The sequence below is a fragment of the Plutella xylostella genome, chromosome 3 (genome assembly GCF_932276165.1).
Source record: "Plutella xylostella chromosome 3, ilPluXylo3.1, whole genome shotgun sequence".
Classification (NCBI taxonomy): Eukaryota; Metazoa; Arthropoda; class Insecta; order Lepidoptera; family Plutellidae; genus Plutella; species Plutella xylostella.
The window spans coordinates 9,687,972-9,706,986 of NC_063983.1; the positions used below are offsets into that span (position 1 = coordinate 9,687,972).

Here is a 19,015-nt window from a genome sequence, read left to right on the forward strand (position 1 = left end):
ATATTAAATTTAATTAATATAAAACAAAGAAAAAGTTGTTTTCATACGTAAAGTTTTATTACTTACTTGTTGACGTTGTAATTCTAGTGGCAATAAAACTTAGTTTTTGTCCCATCCCATAAATATGTGACGACTGGGGAAAATGTTTTGAACTTTACGTAGGTATAACCTATAACCATAGTCTATGAGTCTACAATGATATAGTTGAGATGGTTCTCTTTCAGTGAGTGATGCACAAAATGAGCCTCCTGGATTGACCTGGGCAGTCAGCAACGGACGGTTATCTGACTGGTAAACACTAGACCCTAGGCTAGCTATGTTTGTTACCAGCTAAGAATAAGATTTTCACAGGGTAAACTTTTGTTTATAAGACACATTTTTACCCACACGGTTAGATAAAAGGCCTACAGATAATATGTTATTTTATTAATTACCTACCAGTTAGGTTCCTAACTAACGTACCACGACCTGAAGCGGTTAGGATTCTAAGAATTTGATAGTGGATAAGTAGGTAACATGATTATGTACAATCATGAAAATCTTGCCCCGTGCCGTCTTGGTACCTATAGAAAGTATAGTGTTCAGTCAAACAACAAACAACATCACCCCACTTCAATTACTGGACCGTAGTTGTTATAGGTATGAGTATGGGATTGTAGTATAGTTTTTCAGTTATGTTCATATTTAAATTTAAGATTTAAAATGTGAAATAAAATAAAATTGCACAGTGTGCACCTTTTTTACTATGCTGTTCATGAAGGATAATTTGTAATTGGCCTTACTATACCGGGTGATTGGTAAGTCGATGTATTCCGTCAAATGGGTTATAGACGAAAGCATTTCCAGTCGATTGAACCCCATAATGCATTATCCAAAAGTCAACCATTTCTGAGTTATTTAAGTTTTTTTTAATTTTTCCTAAAATTTATGTTCAAAAGCAAAATATTTTAAAAACTAACGGTTTTTTAATACTTTTTTGATTGTTTTGCATTAATGACACCTTAACCAAGTAATTACAACCATTAAATGCGCAATATCCAACTTAATTTAGACACAGTGCTTCAAAATAGGTGAAACATTAGGAAAATTTTACCAAAGGTGAAAACAAAAATGCTAAATTACAAAAGAATTTTATCTGAAAAATTTTCAGGCACTATAGCTTAAAAACATAGTCAATAAATAATCTTTAAAATGACATATTTCAATCTAAAATCGATTAAGGTATGACCAAGATATAGCCAAAACAATTACATAAGCGGACAAATCTTAGTAGGGAAACGAACAAGATTTGTTCCATTTTTAAGGGAAAAAGTCTTATAACTGGACTTTTTAGAGAGCTCCGAACCGTTTGCTAATAATTATTGCTCTCCGATAGCACGGTTCCTCAAAAGCACAGATCGACGACAAGGTTGCTTCACCGAAATGATGCTTGTGCGATAACACGGTTAGCCGAAAGTAGTAAGTACTTTTCGATGACGATTGGTTCAACGATAGAATGCTTTTTCGACTGCACAGCATGTGAAATTGTTTAACCGACAAATTGCATCTCCCATAACACTATTCGGTGAAACTTTTCAGCTAAAACATTTAGCACAGTGTTTGAACACGGTGAAGGTAAAACAATCATTGTTGAACAGTGCTATTGTCACGTGCTACTGGCAAATCATGTTTTCGGCGAATTAACGGTCGTCGAACAGTAGTTTTGAGGAACCGGCTTGTGAAGAATTCTTTTGTGTTATCAATCATAATTGAAAATTACTTTCGGCTAACGTGTTTTCGGACAACCATTATTTCGGTGAAGCAATCTTGTCGTCAATCTGTGCCTTTGAGGAACCGCGCTATCGGAGAACAATAATTAGTAAACGGTTCGGAGCTGTACAAAGTCCAGTTATAAGACTTTTTACCTTAAAATTAGAACAAATCTTGTTCGTTTCCCTACTGAGATTGGCCCGCTTCTGTAATTGTTTTGGCTATATGTTGGTCATACCTTAATCGATTTTAGATTGGAATATGTCATTTTAAAGCTTATTAATTGAGTATGTTTTTAAGCTATAGTTCCTGAAAAATTTTCAGATAAAGTTCTTTTTTAATTTAGCATTTTTGTTTTCACCTTTCGTGACATTTTCTTAATGTTTCAACTATTTTGAAGCACCGTGTCTAAATTAAGTTGAATATTGACCATTTAATGATTATAATTAGTTGACTAAGGTGTCACTGATGCAAAACAATCAAAAAAGTATTAAAAAAATCGTTAGTTTTTTAATATTTTGCTTTTAAACATAAATTTTGGGAAAAAATTAAAAAAACTTAAAACTTAAATAACTCAGAAATTGTTGACTTTCGGATAATGCATTATGGGGTTCATTTGACTGGAAATGCCTTCGTCTATGACCCATTTAAAGGAATACATCGACTTTCCAATCACCCTGTATAACGATGTAATAGATTATAAGACTTTTGTTTACGCTGTAAATTTTCTTAATAAATAAATAAATAATTGTACTTTAGGGCATAAGAAATAGGTCCTAGATTTTAGAATCCTCCCAAACGCCATCATATGAGACATAAATAAATAAATGGACACAAATGAATATTACTGCAGTCACTTTATTATAAATAAATTAAGTAGATTTCATATCATCAGTCGGTGAAATGATATCCACTACGGCCATTCCCGTCGTGCCATTGGAATGTTCTGTGGTCCCCTCCCCCTCTCCCCGTGCCGCGCGCCTCGCCCCCGCCAGCGCCTGCAGCGCGGCCAGCCGCTCGTGCGAGTCAAACAGCAGAGCATCGAAGAAGTTGTAGTTCTCGAAGGTTCTGTTCTCGTGGAAGTCGAAGTGCCAGCGCTGCGAAGGCGTGGCGTCGTCGCAGGCCATGGCGGTGAGGTCGCCGCCCGACAGCCAGCCCGAGTCCAGGCACAGCTTGGACTGCTCGTGGATGAGTCGTGAGTCCACCAGGCGCCAGGCCTGCCCCCCGCGCGTGCTGAAGCAGGGTTGCAGCACGATCTCCCGGTAGCCCGCGCCCACCACCGCCGCCGCCACCACCGCGCAGCGCTCGTCACTGCGCAGCCGCCACCCCTCGTCCAGCGCCCATAGTTGTCCACCCAATATAGGCTCCAAGCATTCCGTCACCTTGGCCAGTCCTTCGTATCCTACCCCACTATCAGCGCAGAGATCCAGCTCAGAGGTCCGCAGTCGCCCCCAAGCTCGAGCGTCTGTCATTGGGATAAATTTATCCGGGTGTACAGTCTCCATGTACCAGCGGAATGGCTGGCAGTTTAGTCGTTCGCGGAGGGCCCGGCGCACCGTGACGTCACCGGCCAGCGCGCTGCCGCTGGCATGCGGTTCGTGCAGCATGAACAGCGTGCGGTACTCGTCCAGCCACACGTCGGCCACGCGGGCCACGTTGATGGCGCGCGCCAAGTGACGCTCTGGATGCGCGGCGTAGGGGCGGAACAGGTGCCCGGCACGCGAGCAAGGAAGCGTCTCTATGGCACCTCCACAGCTCCACGCGCGGAATGATAGTTCCAGGTTCTCTCCTCCCCATGCCTCCATATCCTCGTCGTACCCGCCCAGTCGCCAGAACAGCTCGCGTGTGACCGCGTAGAGTCCGCCACCCAGTGTCGGTGACGCCAGCGGAGCAGTAGCGTCCTTTGTCTCTGCTGCATCCTTCCAGATGAAGTTGAGGTTGAAGTCGAACGAACCCACCACTGTACGATCCGCATCCATCGCCGTATACTCAAAGTACGGCGTGATGACGTCAATCACTGGTGTCACTATAATGTCTGGTCTTTCTTTGAGTCGCTGCAGCAGGGGACGGAGCCAGTCAATTCCCACCTCGCAGTGCGCGTCCAGGTGAACAATCACGTCTCCCGTAGCATTCCTGGCGGCCAGCTGGCGCGCACGCACCACGCCTATTGGCTGGTTGAGACGGATGAGTCGCACGATTGGTGGAAGCCGGGTCCTGATATACCGCGCCAGTTTGCCCGGCGTGTGGTAAATGCGCGATGCATCATCCACTAACAACACCTCATGTAAATGCTTTCCAGGGTGGTAGCGCTTGTAGGACTTCAGGACGGAGGTGACGGTGCGCACGAGCAGCGAGTGTGGCTCGTTGCGGAACACGATCAGTACAGAAGCAGTGGGCAGGTCGTGGTCGTATGAGTGTAGTCTGCAGCCGGGTGGGCGCAGGTCGCGCACGGACCGATCGTAGGGGATACGGTCGCTGTAGTACAACTCGTCGCGATGCGTGGGGGCCCCCAGCCCCCGCGGCGGCACGGCCTGCCCCCCGCGGCCCCAGTGCGGTATGACGCGGGCCTCTTCCTTGCGGATGATCTCTTCAAGCTGCTCCTCAGTACGCAACACATGTGACGGAGATATCAGCACCGGCTGCGGTGTAGGAGTGAACAGCCAGCGGTACAAGTAAAACACGGTTAGAACTGCTACTAGTATTATTGATAGTTTCTTAAAAACGATGTAATATTTTCTCATATTGTTTACAAAGGAAAACATTTTGATGAAAACTATATTGTGTCAAACCGAAACTGAGTTATTCCTTCGTCATTGGTTATAATATTCTAGTCTATGAAACTGACGCTCCATCTCCATCACAGGGGTATAATCGTGACAGTTCTGACATTGCGAAAAAGAGACGCTTAGCTACATTAAGCGTAAGAAAGAAACGTTAAGCTGTAAATGTTTTTTGTCCTTTTTGCTGTGGCGCCTGTTTACGTCAGTTCTCTGTGCCAAACAATGAAACAAATGAAAAATCTGTGCCAAACAAAGGCTGACAGTTACAACAAAATTTTCTAAATGCTATTTATTTTTGATTTGCTAGTGATTTGTGGGTGTTTATTAAGTTTATTAGACTATTATCAGGGGCGTATTTAAAGATTGCGCGCCCTGGGCTCCTGTAGTTTTCCGCCCTATCAAGGAATGAAAGAAAACAAAAAGAGCAGTTAGTGTAGAGTACCTACCGACCTACATATGTATAAGAACATTGCGGTGATAGATTTGCATACATAAGGATAACTTCCGAACAAAAAAAGTACATTTTAGATAAAATAATAATTTAAAAAAAACCGACTTCATAAAAACCACTAAAAAGTAAGAAATAATTTAAGGTTATTTTTTTAAATTATTATTTTATTTTATTTCCTATCGAAATTACTGGAGAAAGTCATATCTACACGACTCAATGAGTGTATCAGTGAAAATTCTAGCATACCAGAACATCAATTTGGCTTCCGTAGAAACCATGCTACTATTGAGCAAGTTCATAGAGTATGTGAACACATAAGAAATGCTCTTGAAAACAAGAAGTACTAAATGAAACTTCTCCCGAAACAACCTTCTGCAACGGCTTACGTCTACCAGCTGAGGCGCCTCTCCGCAAGTTCTACGAACAAGTAGCCTAGCACTCTGCTTCTCAGCTGCCGAATTTGCCTGCCCCATATGGGCAAGGTCCGCGCATGCTGGAGAAGTAGGTAGATGTTGCTCTTACGACACAGTTCGTATAGTAACGGGATGCCTCAAACCGATACCGATCTACAAAGTCTACTCTCTGGCTGGGATAGCACCCCCTAGCATACGGCGAAAAGTGGCATGTTCTTTACTCACACACTGCCGCACCTTCCTGCCTTAAAAGCCGCAAAGCGTTTCTAAATAGTGAGGTGTCCTTAACGGATGAAAACCCACAAAACGCAAGGCTAAAGCTCTAGGAGGAAAAGCATCCCCAGGATCCTTTCCTACCTCTTGAGGAAAAACTTGCTCCCAGTAACAGTCTGGCACATTTGGAAGACTCTAAATCGGTTGCGAGCAGAGGTAGGCTGCTGCAAGGACAATATTTGCAAGTGGGGATAGACACAAGGTATAGACCGTTGATACGAGTACCAACCTACGCGACTGTGGTACCGCCCCCCAGACTATGGAGCATTTAATCTCCTGTCCCCTGTGCCCTTCCACCTGCACTGGGGAAGACTTATGAATTAGAAAATTCGTATGTTCCTACATAATATTGTGTATAAGAACATTGTTGTGATAGATTTGCATAAATAATGATATCTTCCGAACAAAAAAAAGATTTTTTTCTGTATTGACGAGTACATTTTAGATCGTTTCTTAGAAATAAACTTGCGCAGGGCGACTGAGTGAGACAATTTTTTTGTTTCTTTAGATTTCCTTCAAAAGAAAACTAAGGCGGAAATAAATTAGACTATTCCACCGGTTCAGAAAAGAACAAAGGGCGGCTTTGATACTTTAAATCAAATTTCTTCAGACATATGGAAAGGTGGCTCAGGGCCGTTCTAGGCTTACGTCCTAAAATATTGTTCTGTACTTTTTTAATCCTCCAACCCAAAGCACAAGGGCGGCCCGCCGGCCGCCCCTGGGCCGCCCTTGGCCGCCTGCCGCCCCGGGCTGTAGCCCTTTTAGCCCTAGGGTAAATACGCCCCTGACTATTATCATCACTTAACGAGTGTGTGACATGGGTGGGTGGATTTTGTTCGGTTGTATAGACCATATTGAACGAAAACACGATGGAATGATGGATGAGATATATTTTCACATGTAAGTAGATACTATCAAGTTTAACAAGCTTACATTCATCATAGTACTATCTATTGGCTCGATTTTAATATAAAACGATACTAATTTTAATACTGTAAGGTCTTTTAGTATCAGTTTTAAGTAAAAATTACGAGGTACCATATCATAACAAATCACATGGTGTTGCAAGTTATTGAAAATTTATTTTACCTACAAATATTATAGTATGCAAAGAAAATACTAGAAATTGTAACGGACTCGGGTTGGGTTTACAAATGGGGCGCACGAATTCGGTTTTTGTGAAGATTGTATTTTGTAGAAGTCATTCTCCTCTTTCAAATGAGGTGCCTCTCATTGTGAGGAAACGTTCGTTTCGTTTTTTTCTTCTATGTGTTATTTCTTCTGTATAATATAAAGTTTATTGTATTGATACGAAATGCGTGTTTCCTTTAAAAAAAACCCCATCACATATTTGGCCCACGATTATAATGCTCATGCTCATCCATTTATCTCTGCTTCATAGGTTTCCGACAGAAAAAAAAAATATCAAGAAAATGGATAGACATTACCGGTCGCACAAATTGGGAACCAAAGAAACATACAAAAATTGTGTTCGGCACATTTTGAAGAGGATTGTTTCGATTGGACGAAGACAATGAATCATACAATCCACTCAGTTTGTGTATATTAAATAATTATATTGAAATCAAATAAGTATGAGTAAAGTTTTTTTCTTATATCGTCGGTTGACAGGAAAAACTCACTAAGGCTGATTTTTCAATATTCAGATAAATGTTATCTGGGTAATACAAACATTGAGAAACATTGAGACGCAACAGCATCAAAATTATTTCCCAGCAAAACTTTTATCTGGCTATTGAAAAATTAGCCTTTAGTGTCTTTTTCCTATCAACCGACGATATACTCAAGTTTTGTTTTTGTTATTATGATAAGTTCAATTTCCCCATATTTAGGTTTAATTTTTTTGTCGGCAACATCTATGGTTTGAGTGAGAAAGACAATAGTGCACACGGCGATTGCCAGTCTAGAGGTAGTAGGTCTATGATCTCCATCATGTCACCTCTCAGTGTCACCTTTAATAACTTTTTAAAGTTAAGGGCACAAAAAAAATAAGCCGTTTTCCAGCATGTTCCCATTTAGCATTTAGGTAATGGATGATAGGATGCTGCGCCTTGTTACATAGGATCCTAGGACCTAGGCTATACCCAGGTATCCACACCCATTTCGAAGTCTGAGGACTAAGGGCGCTTCGGATTAGACATTTTTTCTGCTAGGTAGGTGGACATTGAGTTACATAATTAACAAACTCAATGTAGCAAGAATAATTATAAGGTAGTAGTAGTTGTTGTAGGTATGTTCCGAATAAAGTGGTACATAGTCAGTGAACTAAACATATTAAATAGCCAGAATACACGTGCTACGTAGAAACCAGTATTTATTTCCCCATAGCCATTAGAATTATAGTACCTAGGCAATTAGAGTTGGCCACTCAATAGCACATCACAAAACGCTCAAGGAAAGGCCATACATTTTCATCACTAATTTTCCCTGACTAGAATTATGTGAACTTGAAGGGTCAAGTTTAACATCTTGACCTCGCTTCAAACTGATGAATTGCAATCAGCGATAATGATATTTAATAACGGCGAGTAAGATATTTTAATTATTATAATAAATTAAACATAATGTTTTTATTTTACACGTCCTTCCATGTTTTCTATTGAACCTAGCCATGTAAACTTATTATGTAACAGTCACCTGCTATGATTATACTTATCCAATAATTTTCCTCTTCTGGGCATAGACCCACTAGGCACCTGCTAGTCCTCGACCTTCCTCATTGAACCTCCATGTGCATTGTGCAGTGCCATCACCAGAATTCCGTAAGAAAGTCACTGAAATTTGTATTTTCATGTAACGTTACCAGTCGGAGCGACACCCGCCACGATATACAAGGTAGAAAGATTGAACGGTCCCTGGTTAGGCAGTATCCTTTCTTTAAAAAATAAATGAATGTTACTTTTAGCACTTTTAGTAAAATTAGCGAACTTTAATATTTAAGATGGGTTGTCCCTGGAAAACTATCTTAAAACGCTATGCTTACATAGGTATATTATATCAATATCCTGATACCACCATGGAAGTAATAAGTACCAACTAAGTACTTATCTCCATGGATACCACAGATTATTGTGATATTGGTTCTTTATCCGCACACCTTATACATACTTGCAGCTGCTGCAGTCTCTTGTTAGCGGATTATGGTGACGGTGGTGCTGATGATCAGCCTCGGCTGGGAATCAATAAAATTCCGAAAAATGCTTCAGCAGGGAACTATAATTTATTTAATATGGTTACGTTGCTTACACTTTACACCTGTAGGCCTGTGTCATTTTGTTTACTCAAATTAATGATAGGTTTCAAATGTTTTTTTCAAAATAGAGAAATGTCATCGTAAAATCTGGTACTTAGGGGAGACCGGGGACAAAAGTAACAGCGGGTAGAAAGTAACAAAGACTCTGTGGACTTCCCCAATAGCCTTAACGTCCCAAGCGACCGCTGGTTGTCAGCATGCGATGTCCCCCGTGCTTGATATCATTTTCCACGCCCGTGCCGCGGTGCAAGGTTGTTTTAGTGAGCATTTCGTGATTTTACACACCAAAAGTAAGTTTTTTGGTGTTTATTCATTAAGTGTTTACGTAGAATTAAGATGCCAAGAACCATATGACTATTTTTTCATTGATTCATTATAAGATTGTCTGTAGCATGTCATAAATGGTTTTCGAATAACACGGGCTGTTTTAAAGTTATGTCACCTGATATTTCAATAATGGGGATGGGTACAAAAGTAACAGCTCGCGGAAGGACAAAAGTAACGTGTTACGTTCGTAAGTTTGCCATGTCACATTGTAATTTTTTATTATTTATTGTTTTGATTAGATATTTGTATCATAATATTGTATATTATGGCACAAATAAAACAACTTCTTATCAGTTAGTCAGTTTAAATGATGGATCTCATTTACAGTTTATATTAAGAAGTTTTTTTTAGTTTTGTCAATAAGTCATAAGATTTTTTTTGTTTTGATAGTTTTTTAAGAAGTTTTCTAAACTAAATAAATTGATTGTTTTTTCTGTTCTTTCTTTTGAATCGTATTTATAACATTGGGCAGAATTTATGGGTTGTTACTTTCGACCCATGCCTTGTTACTTTCGTCCTGACCATGGGGTCGAAAGTAACGATTTCCCTTTTTTTTTTGAGGCTTCAAAAATGCTAAAATTCGAGATGCATTAAGTAAAGTAATAATGGAGATTTGTAGACTATAGACGAAAGTTTTATGTGACTATATTTATTTTATCGTAAATGTTATTAATAACGAGAAATCAGACAGAAAGTACAAACTGTTACTTTTGTCCCCGGTCTCCCCTATATCTTCAATTATTACATAATGAAATTAAACAACGAAATTTATTAATGTATTTATTAGTTTATTTACAAATCTAATCACATTTTTTTGCTAAAATTATTTCATAAAATCTATAAGTAAGAAGTTACTAAATATACCTATGCATCACATCCTTACTTTCTGAGCAAATACTCTATTTTGTCACTACGTACCTACGTAGGTACAGCCAAAAGATATAAATTGTATAGTTACCCTATTACACTTGCTAATTTTGTGCAACAATCAATATTCTAATATTTCATATCTTTTGACTGCATACATAATTTGGGCCAATATAATAGATATAGCAGAGACTCCGAAAATGTGTAATTTTCTGGTTATTATCTCACCAAACCTCAGTATAGGTAGGCACTTTTTATTTCTACCTTGTGGTCAAATTGTAACATAGTATAATAATATGGTAACATGAGATCAGTGTCGTATGTATGTATTACAATAATTTCATGAACGTAGAAATGCCCAATGCAACCTAGGTACAAGTAAAAAAACAAACTTTCAAATCGTTGTTACATAGTCTAAATTTGTTTATTCGTGGTCGATAATAATATAATTTATGTACTTAATACATCGTGTAGGTACATAGTGTGAATAGTACATTTCCTCCGATATTTATTCAACTAAAGGTAACTGATATGGTCACAGCTATGGAATGTACCGATATACAACCTATTTACACATGAAAACTTTTTACAATTTCAATTTCACTAAAACTAGGGGTTCATTTATTTATTCACTCTATCATATTGTTTGAAGGCACATTTTTGTTATAGGGTGTCCTAGTTAGTCTTCGGTGCTTAGAACTAATCTAAGCAGTAAAGATACATAGAAACAACTTGATGAAAATTTCCTGAAAACTTTCAGCAAGTCGTTTTACTATTTACAAGAAAATCGGCAGAGAAAATACCTTTTCGATGTAGCTTTCTCATTCCATTTTTGGTTTTAATCACAACAATAAGTATGTTACAGAAGATATTATATATTTATTGTTTTGTCCATTATCTAACACTCCGCTCGGTGCTATAAACAATGTGGGCCCCGCTCACTAGTCTAGAGTAGGGATAGCTAGAGCCAATGATATCACTACGCGAGCGAGCGAGACAGCTATACTGCGTCAGTCGGGGTGGGGCGGGTATATAAAGGCGCGCGCCTGGCTCAGCGCTTAGTAGCGCGGCGCCACCCGCGGCGACGTCAAGCGCGGCGAGCGGAGCGGAGAGCGGCGCGCAACCGCGGGCTATGGCTTTAGTCTCTTGAAGCCCGCTCCGTCCTGACCTAACTTAAGCTCCTCATACAATGACGGGTCGACCTCTCGGGCGGCCGGTATGCTGGTCGCTCCAGGGTTCTGTAGTGTTTCTTGTCTCCAAGCTGCGCTGTTGGAGACTACTCCTCCATTAGCTGGCGCTACGCCATTACCGCCGTTGGCGCTTCCATTTAATATGGTGCCCTGTAGAATATTAATTTAGATTAGTAAAGTACAGAGGAGCCCATAAGTATACACTGTCGCTCATTATTTCTAATATTTAGGTACTTACATTTGTGATGGTATTATCTGGATTTGGTTCTCTGAGGTAACTTGGGTTTTCAAAAGCCACTCCTCCTTGTGACTTGAGTCTTATTGTCTGTAACAAAAACATTGCTTTGATTAATTGCATTACGTAACGCATGAGCTAATGAGACGTATACTCATGAAAAGATTTTTTTTTAGTTCGTGTGTACGAATTTAAATATTCTTCTAAGCCAGCACCCATAAAACGCTCAGTATTTTCAAAGTCAACCCACCTTCCTATAGCGGTAGTACAGTCCCGCGGCCAACAGTATGGCGGCCACGGTGATGCAGGCGAGGGCCACGCCCACGGCTGATGATGAGCTGCCGCTGTTGACCGGAGCCGCATCAGCCCCGGTCTCCTGGCCAGCTGTCGTGAACTGTATCGGACCGGATAGTGTTGATGTTCCTGCGTATGGGAGGATTTGTGAGTTGGGATGGATATTAAAGCGTATCTACTTGTAGGTATGTAAAACACACATGAGAAAGTGTTTAATCTAGCTATGGAGATGGATCGTTTAGGGATTGAGATATTGGGATTGAGTGAAGTTAAAATGACTGGGACTGGTAAATTAAGAATACATAAGGATAAGACGCTGTATTACTCTGGAAACGATGCGTCCTCTGAAACTTACGGTGTGGCTATTATCATCAATAACCATATAAATTCAGCAGTCATTAACGTTATACCACTTTCGAATCGCACCATGATGATTCAACTTGACACTAAGCCTCGTAAGATGAATATCATTCAGGTTTATGCACCAACCGCAGACAAGCCGATATCTGAAGTGGAGGATTTCTACAAAGAAGTAGACGAACTTTACCAGCTAACCAAGAAAGAGGATATCAATATCGTAATGGGAGATCTCAATGCGAATATCGGGCAAGGAGAGGTACCAGGCGTTGTTGGAAAATGGGGTCTCGGAGCCAGGAACGACAGGGGAGATCTTTTGGTACAGTTTTGCCAAGAAAAGGAACTAATCATCGCAAACACAATGTTCAAGATGCCAATGAGACGACTGTATACGTGGACGTCACCAGCACATACAGATGAGAACATAGTTAGAAACCAAATTGACTTTGTGATGGTTAACAGTAGGTTCAAGAACTGTATATCTAGCGCCAAAACCTATCCAGGTGCAGATATAGGGTCAGACCACAATCCTGTAGTCGTAGATATGGCATGTAGACTAAAATACCATAGAAAAAAAAATAACAGCGCCGGTGTTGATATTAAAAAACTATCCCAACCAGATATTAGGCCGAAAGTGCACTCTAGGATCAATGCTTGGGCAGCCGAATATAAAAGAGACGTAACAGCTACGCAACGGAAAAATATTTGGTCCAGCATGAAGTGTTTGGTCTCAGATATTAATGCTACTATTTTACGGCCATCAAAGGAAGCACAGAAGCAGGTGTGGATGACTGAAGACATTCTAGAATTGATTCAGAAACGCCGACTCTACAAAAATTCAGACGAAGATAGGTACAGAAGTCTACAAAAATAAATTCGCCGTAAATGTCGTAATGCTAGATCGAAATGGTACGAAGAACGATGCGAACATGTGGAGTCCTTGTTAGCGAAGCATGACTCATTTAATCTCCACAAGGAGATAAAGAATATGGCCGGCATTCACAAAAAGCGCCAGCAATCTTTCCTGGCCGATGGTAGTGGCAAAATTATACTGGACGTGCAAGTTAAGAAACAACAATGGGCACTGTACATAAAAGAGCTGTTCAGCGACGATACCCGAAGCTGCACTCAAGACTTAGGTGTTGCTGAAGGTCCTAGTATTCTAAAGTCGGAAGTGCTCAGCGCCTTGCATAAAGCCAAATCGGGAAAGGCAGTTGGTCCAGATAAAGTTAATATAGAAATCCTGAAACTACTAGAATCAGATAACATAGCTGCTCTTGTAGATCTCTACAACTACGTGTACGACTCTGGCGATATACCTGAAGACTGGTTGAAATCTACCTTCATCACTCTACCTAAGAAACAGGGCGCAAAGAAATGCCAAGATTTCCGTACCATAAGCCTCATGAGCCAAGTGTTAAAAGTGTTTTTAAGCATTATACACAATCGCATCAGAACTAAATGCGAAGATCAGCTCGAGGAAAGTCAGTTTGGTTTCCGCGCTGGCATGGGTACGAGAGAGGCTCAATTCGCACTCAACGTGCTAGTTCAAAAGTGTAGGGAAATGCAGCAAACTGTGTTTCTTTGCTTTATAGACTACGAGAAAGCCTTCGACCGTGTACAACACGAGGTACTTATTAAACAACTCGTAGCTATCGGCCTAGACAGCAAAGACATACGCATCATCAGCAACCTATACTGGAGGCAATCAGCAACGGTATTGGTGGATGGAGAGGAAACAGGTGCCGTTGGTATTCAACGAGGTGTCCGTCAAGGATGCATCTTGTCCCCGTTGCTCTTCAATCTATACTCCGAAACAATCATACGAGAAGCACTGGAAGACGTGGAAGCAGGAGTCGTCGTCAACGGGCGCGTGGTCAACAACCTGCGTTACGCGGACGACACTGTCCTATTAGCATCCACCCAAGAAGGTCTCCAACAGATTGTAGACAGAGTTTACGAGTGCAGCAGAAGAGTTGGGTTGAACATGAATGTGTCCAAGACGAAGTTTATGGTAGTCGCGAATGAGCCCAAAACGACGACAGACTTACGCATAGGAGCGAACATCATTGAAAGAGTCGACAAATACAAGTATCTTGGGTCATGGCTGACGGACTCATGGGGGAGTGATACTGAAATACGAGTGCGTATCGAAATTGCCCGAGCGTCATTCATGAATCTGAAAAAAGTTCTGTGTTGTCGACAACTTTCTATAAAACTCCGTACCAAGATTCTGAAGTGCTACGTGTGGCCCATCGTCCTTTATGGGTGCGAGTCATGGACCATAAAGGAAAACTTCAAGAAAAAACTTGAAGCTTTCGAGATGTGGAACACCACATCTCGAAAGCTTCAAGTTTTTTCTAAGCATGCGTCGGTAACAACCGACGCATGCTTCGAATCAGTTGGACCGATAAAGTCACCAATGTCGAAGTTCTGAAACGAATGCATAAGCAAGTGGAACTCGTGCGTACCATTAAGCAGCGCAAAGTAGCCTACTTAGGACACGTTTTGCGTAATAAACGATACCAGCTGCTACATACCATAATAATGGGCAAAGTGGAAGGAAAGAGAAGGCCTGGAAGGAGAAAATTGACGTGGCTGTGCAACATCAAAGAGTGGACCGGTGTAAAAACCGTGGAAGAATTATTTAAAACAGCCAGGAATAGAGAGCGCTGCAAAGAGCTGACTGCCAACCTTCAATGATGGAGAGGCACTATAAGAAGAAAACACACATAGTGGATGGAGTCTTCCTTGTCCAGAATATCAGATCATGGCTGCGAATCTCAAAGATAATAGTCATATGTGTAGGGGAGACAGAGTTTCCCCCTACAATATTTAGGTCGGGTCTTGAAGCATATTGAGTGAATGACGCCTGTTACAAGTCTATACAATCACTGCTTTATTTCTATCTTATTACGGTATTTAAATATGTGCATTACGTGCATCAGCATCATTATTACTATCTAATGTTATTACTAACTAATCTAGTGTACGATTGTACGTGATAAACCGTACATGCTGCGAAGAACTAAGAAAGTATCACAAAGATAAATTAACTAGTGTGTCTAAATATAAGTACATCAACATTAAATTACAATTATACATTGAATAGGATTTTCTTAGTTTTCTCTATTTGGGACCCTGACTGGGGGGTCCTGTCAGTCGTTGCTTGAGGCAGCGGCTGCGGTGGCGGCGGCGGCGGCGGTGCGTGTGCCGGCTGCGCCACAAGAGGCGGTCGCTGCGTGGGCGTCATAGTCTCCATGCCCACAGGATATTGTTGTTGTCCTTGTCTACTGCCGCAACGCTCCTTAATGCACTTCAGTGTTCCTGTAATTATAAACAACATTAAAACAAGGCCTAGCGTTGAGTACGTTGCGGCATACTGATGTATGTCATGGTCTGTTATCTGAGCTGGGAATTCGCTTTTATTCTTCAACTCCCATATCTGCTGTTTCAGCTGCATCAATGCATTGTAGTGACTTTCAGTCGTATTGTCTGTATCTTGTACGGGTAAGACGATAGTCATGTTGTTGATATCGCTCAGTGTTGGAAGCGCTATTTTATTATTTATATTTATACTGCTCCGGTATGAGTTTTCTGTATAAATTGTGGCTTCGTCTCTTTTTATCGTGCATCCTTGTTGTAGGCCGATAATTCCTGTCGTGTTAATAACCCGTGACGTCATATGTTTCTGACATATAATTGTTATTCATCAAGTTTCGCAGCACACGTAAATCCAGCTGTTTTTACGTTTTAACTCGATCCACTCATTACTACAGGTCGATGCCCGGAATGTGCACTTAGGCATATTATTTTTCGCTAGGATTGCAATTTCGCATGGGTCATTGTGCTGGTGCATGTTATGAATGGGTTTGTTAATTTTGCATAAATAGCGATTCTGTCCCATAGTGATACATTGGCGAATTTCTTCATTCGTCAGCTGAATGTAGGTGTCCTTGATTATGTTGATGGCAAGATATTCTGTTGTTGTAATTGCAGTTCTCGCCAATGATCCGGATATTAATGGAATGGGAATGACACGGTAGATTTGAAATTGGTCGTTATGTATGAGCGGTATTTGTACTTCCAAAATTCTCTTTTCAGTTGGTCCGCTGATAACACTCGTGTATCTAAGTGTCCTTGGTGTATATCTTGGAGTGTTTCTAGGACATCTTCTTGCATTCTCCGAAGTTTATTGATGATTATGTTAACAGATATAGAAATGGAATTGAAGTAGGTCATCATGGCTGTCTCCTCTGCTCGTATTTGCATATTCCTTAGGTACTCGTTTGTTTGAAAGCTGTGTTCTTTTAATAAATGTTTGTTTCATTAACGGGAACGATTCTTGTTGCTTGTTTGTTACTGTAACAAGAAGCTTTGGAATCGCGAACATCTCTGTTCTTCACCACCCGACGCACCCTTGTTATATTCTGTTCTTCACTACCCAACGACCCTTGTTATGTTATGTTCTTCACCACCCGACGACCCTTGTTATTATGTTCTGTTCTCCACCACCCGACGACCCTTGTTATTATGTTATGTTCTCCACCACCCGACGACCCTTGTTATGTTCTGTTCTCCACCACCCGACGACCCTTGTTATTATGTTCTGTTCTCCACCACCCGACGACCCTTGTTATGTTCTGTTCTCCACCACCCGACGACCCTTGTTATTATGTTCTGTTCTCCACCACCCGACGACCCTTGTTATGTTCTGTTCTCCACCACCCGACGACACTTGTTATTATGTTATGTTCTCCACCACCCGACGACCCTTGTTATGTTCTGTTCTCCACCACCCGACGACCCTTGTTATTATGTTATGTTCTCCACCACCCAACGACCCTTGTTATGTTCTGTTCTCCACCACCCGACGACCCTTGTTATTATGTTCTGTTCTTCACCACCCGACGACCCTTGTTATTATGTTCTGTTCTCCACCACCCGACGACCCTTGTTATTATGTTATGTTCTCCACCACCCGACGACCCTTGTTATGTTCTGTTCTCCACCACCCGACGACCCTTGTTATTATGTTCTGTTCTCCACCACCCGACGACCCTTGTTATGTTCTGTTCTCCACCACCCGACGACCCTTGTTATTATGTTCTGTTCTCCACCACCCGACGACCCTTGTTATGTTCTGTTCTCCACCACCCGACGACACTTGTTATTATGTTATGTTCTCCACCACCCGACGACCCTTGTTATGTTCTGTTCTCCACCACCCGACGACCCTTGTTATTATGTTATGTTCTCCACCACCCAACGACCCTTGTTATGTTCTGTTCTCCACCACCCGACGACCCTTGTTATTATGTTCTGTTCTTCACCACCCGACGACCCTTGTTATTATGTTCTGTTCTCCACCACCCGACGACCCTTGTTATTATGTTCTGTTCTCCACCACCCGACGACCCTTGTTATGTTCTGTTCTGTTTTGTTGTTTGCGACCCGACGTTGTTTGTTATGTTCTGTTCTTCACAACCCGGGGTACACTTGTTTTGTTCTGTTTGTTGATGTTAGTGAATAGCGACGTCCGTATATCCACTGGTTCTGTTTGCAGCGTCTTGATGACTCACGTAGTAACGAAGTCTTTTAACACTGCACTGCTCGAAGGACCAAATGTAGGGGAGACAGAGTTTCCCCCTACAATATTTAGGTCGGGTCTTGAAGCATATTGAGTGAATGACGCCTGTTACAAGTCTATACAATCACTGCTTTATTTCTATCTTATTACGGTATTTAAATATGTGCATTACGTGCATCAGCATCATTATTACTATCTAATGTTATTACTAACTAATCTAGTGTACGATTGTACGTGATAAACCGTACAGAAATTGCCCGAGCGTCATTCATGAATCTGAAAAAAGTTCTGTGTTGTCGACAACTTTCTATAAAACTCCGTACTAAGATTCTGAAGTGCTACGTGTGGCCATCGTCCTTTATGGGTGCGAGTCATGGACCATAAAGGAAAACTTCAAGAAAAAACTTGAAGCTTTCGAGATGTGGTGTTACCGACGCATGCTTCGAATCAGTTGGACCGATAAAGTCACCAATGTCGAAGTTCTGAAACGAATGCATAAGCAAGTGGAACTCGTGCGTACCATTAAGCAGCGCAAAGTAGCCTACTTAGGACACGTTTTGCGTAATAAACGATACCAGCTGCTACATACCATAATAATGGGCAAAGTGGAAGGAAAGAGAAGGCCTGGAAGGAGAAAATTGACGTGGCTGTGCAACATCAAAGAGTGGACCGGTGTAAAAACCGTGGAAGAATTATTTAAAACAGCCAGGAATAGAGAGCGCTGCAAAGAGCTGACTGCCAACCTTCAATGATGGAGAGGCACTATAAGAAGAAAACACACATAGTGGATGGAGTCTTCCTTGTCCAGAATATCAGATCATGGCTGCGAATCTCAAAGATAATAGTCATATGCCACCCAAGAGGAACTCTCATGCCTCAACCTCACCATCATGAGGTTCCATTAATATTTCTACGTCACTCACCGATATCATTAGCAGCCTTCACGACGCACTCGTATCTCACACCATCTTCCAAACCCGTCAGCACGACGCTGGTCTCGCTGGTGTCCAGTTTCTCCGGAGCCCTGGCGCCCATCACCCGCCAGAACACGCGGTACAGGAACACGGACTGAGGGTTTTTGGTTGGCGGCTCCCAGCTGTTTGGACAGGATGGAACGTCAAACTGTGTTTTGTAATATTGGTGTATCAGGTAGCCTATACTCCTAGGTAGGTTATATCTTAAGCCGGCAATATTGTTTGATAGTAGAGAAAATAT

At 41.4% G+C, this 19,015-nt stretch overlaps 2 protein-coding genes across 2 annotated transcripts in view; both read right to left on the minus strand.

Moving 5' to 3' along the window:
• Positions 1–2,621: 2,621 nt before the first annotated feature.
• On the minus strand, positions 2,622–4,490 carry LOC105381129 (polypeptide N-acetylgalactosaminyltransferase 1-like). Its single transcript, XM_011550783.3, has one exon. The coding sequence runs from the start codon at positions 4,488–4,490 to the stop codon at positions 2,622–2,624; it is 1,869 nt and encodes a 622-aa protein (XP_011549085.3).
• A 5,544-nt stretch (positions 4,491–10,034) lies between these two features.
• The window catches only part of LOC105381076 (Ig-like and fibronectin type-III domain-containing protein 1), a 131,134-nt gene continuing 122,153 nt past the window's right edge, over positions 10,035–19,015 (minus strand). Inside the window, exons 26-29 of the mRNA XM_048625087.1 lie at positions 18,724–18,896; positions 11,810–11,982; positions 11,563–11,649; positions 10,035–11,474 (exon numbers count right to left, since the gene is read on the minus strand). Coding sequence (XP_048481044.1) covers positions 11,265–11,474; positions 11,563–11,649; positions 11,810–11,982; positions 18,724–18,896 — 643 coding nt within the window. The 3' untranslated portion in view covers positions 10,035–11,264. The remainder of the gene's footprint in view (positions 11,475–11,562; positions 11,650–11,809; positions 11,983–18,723; positions 18,897–19,015) is intronic.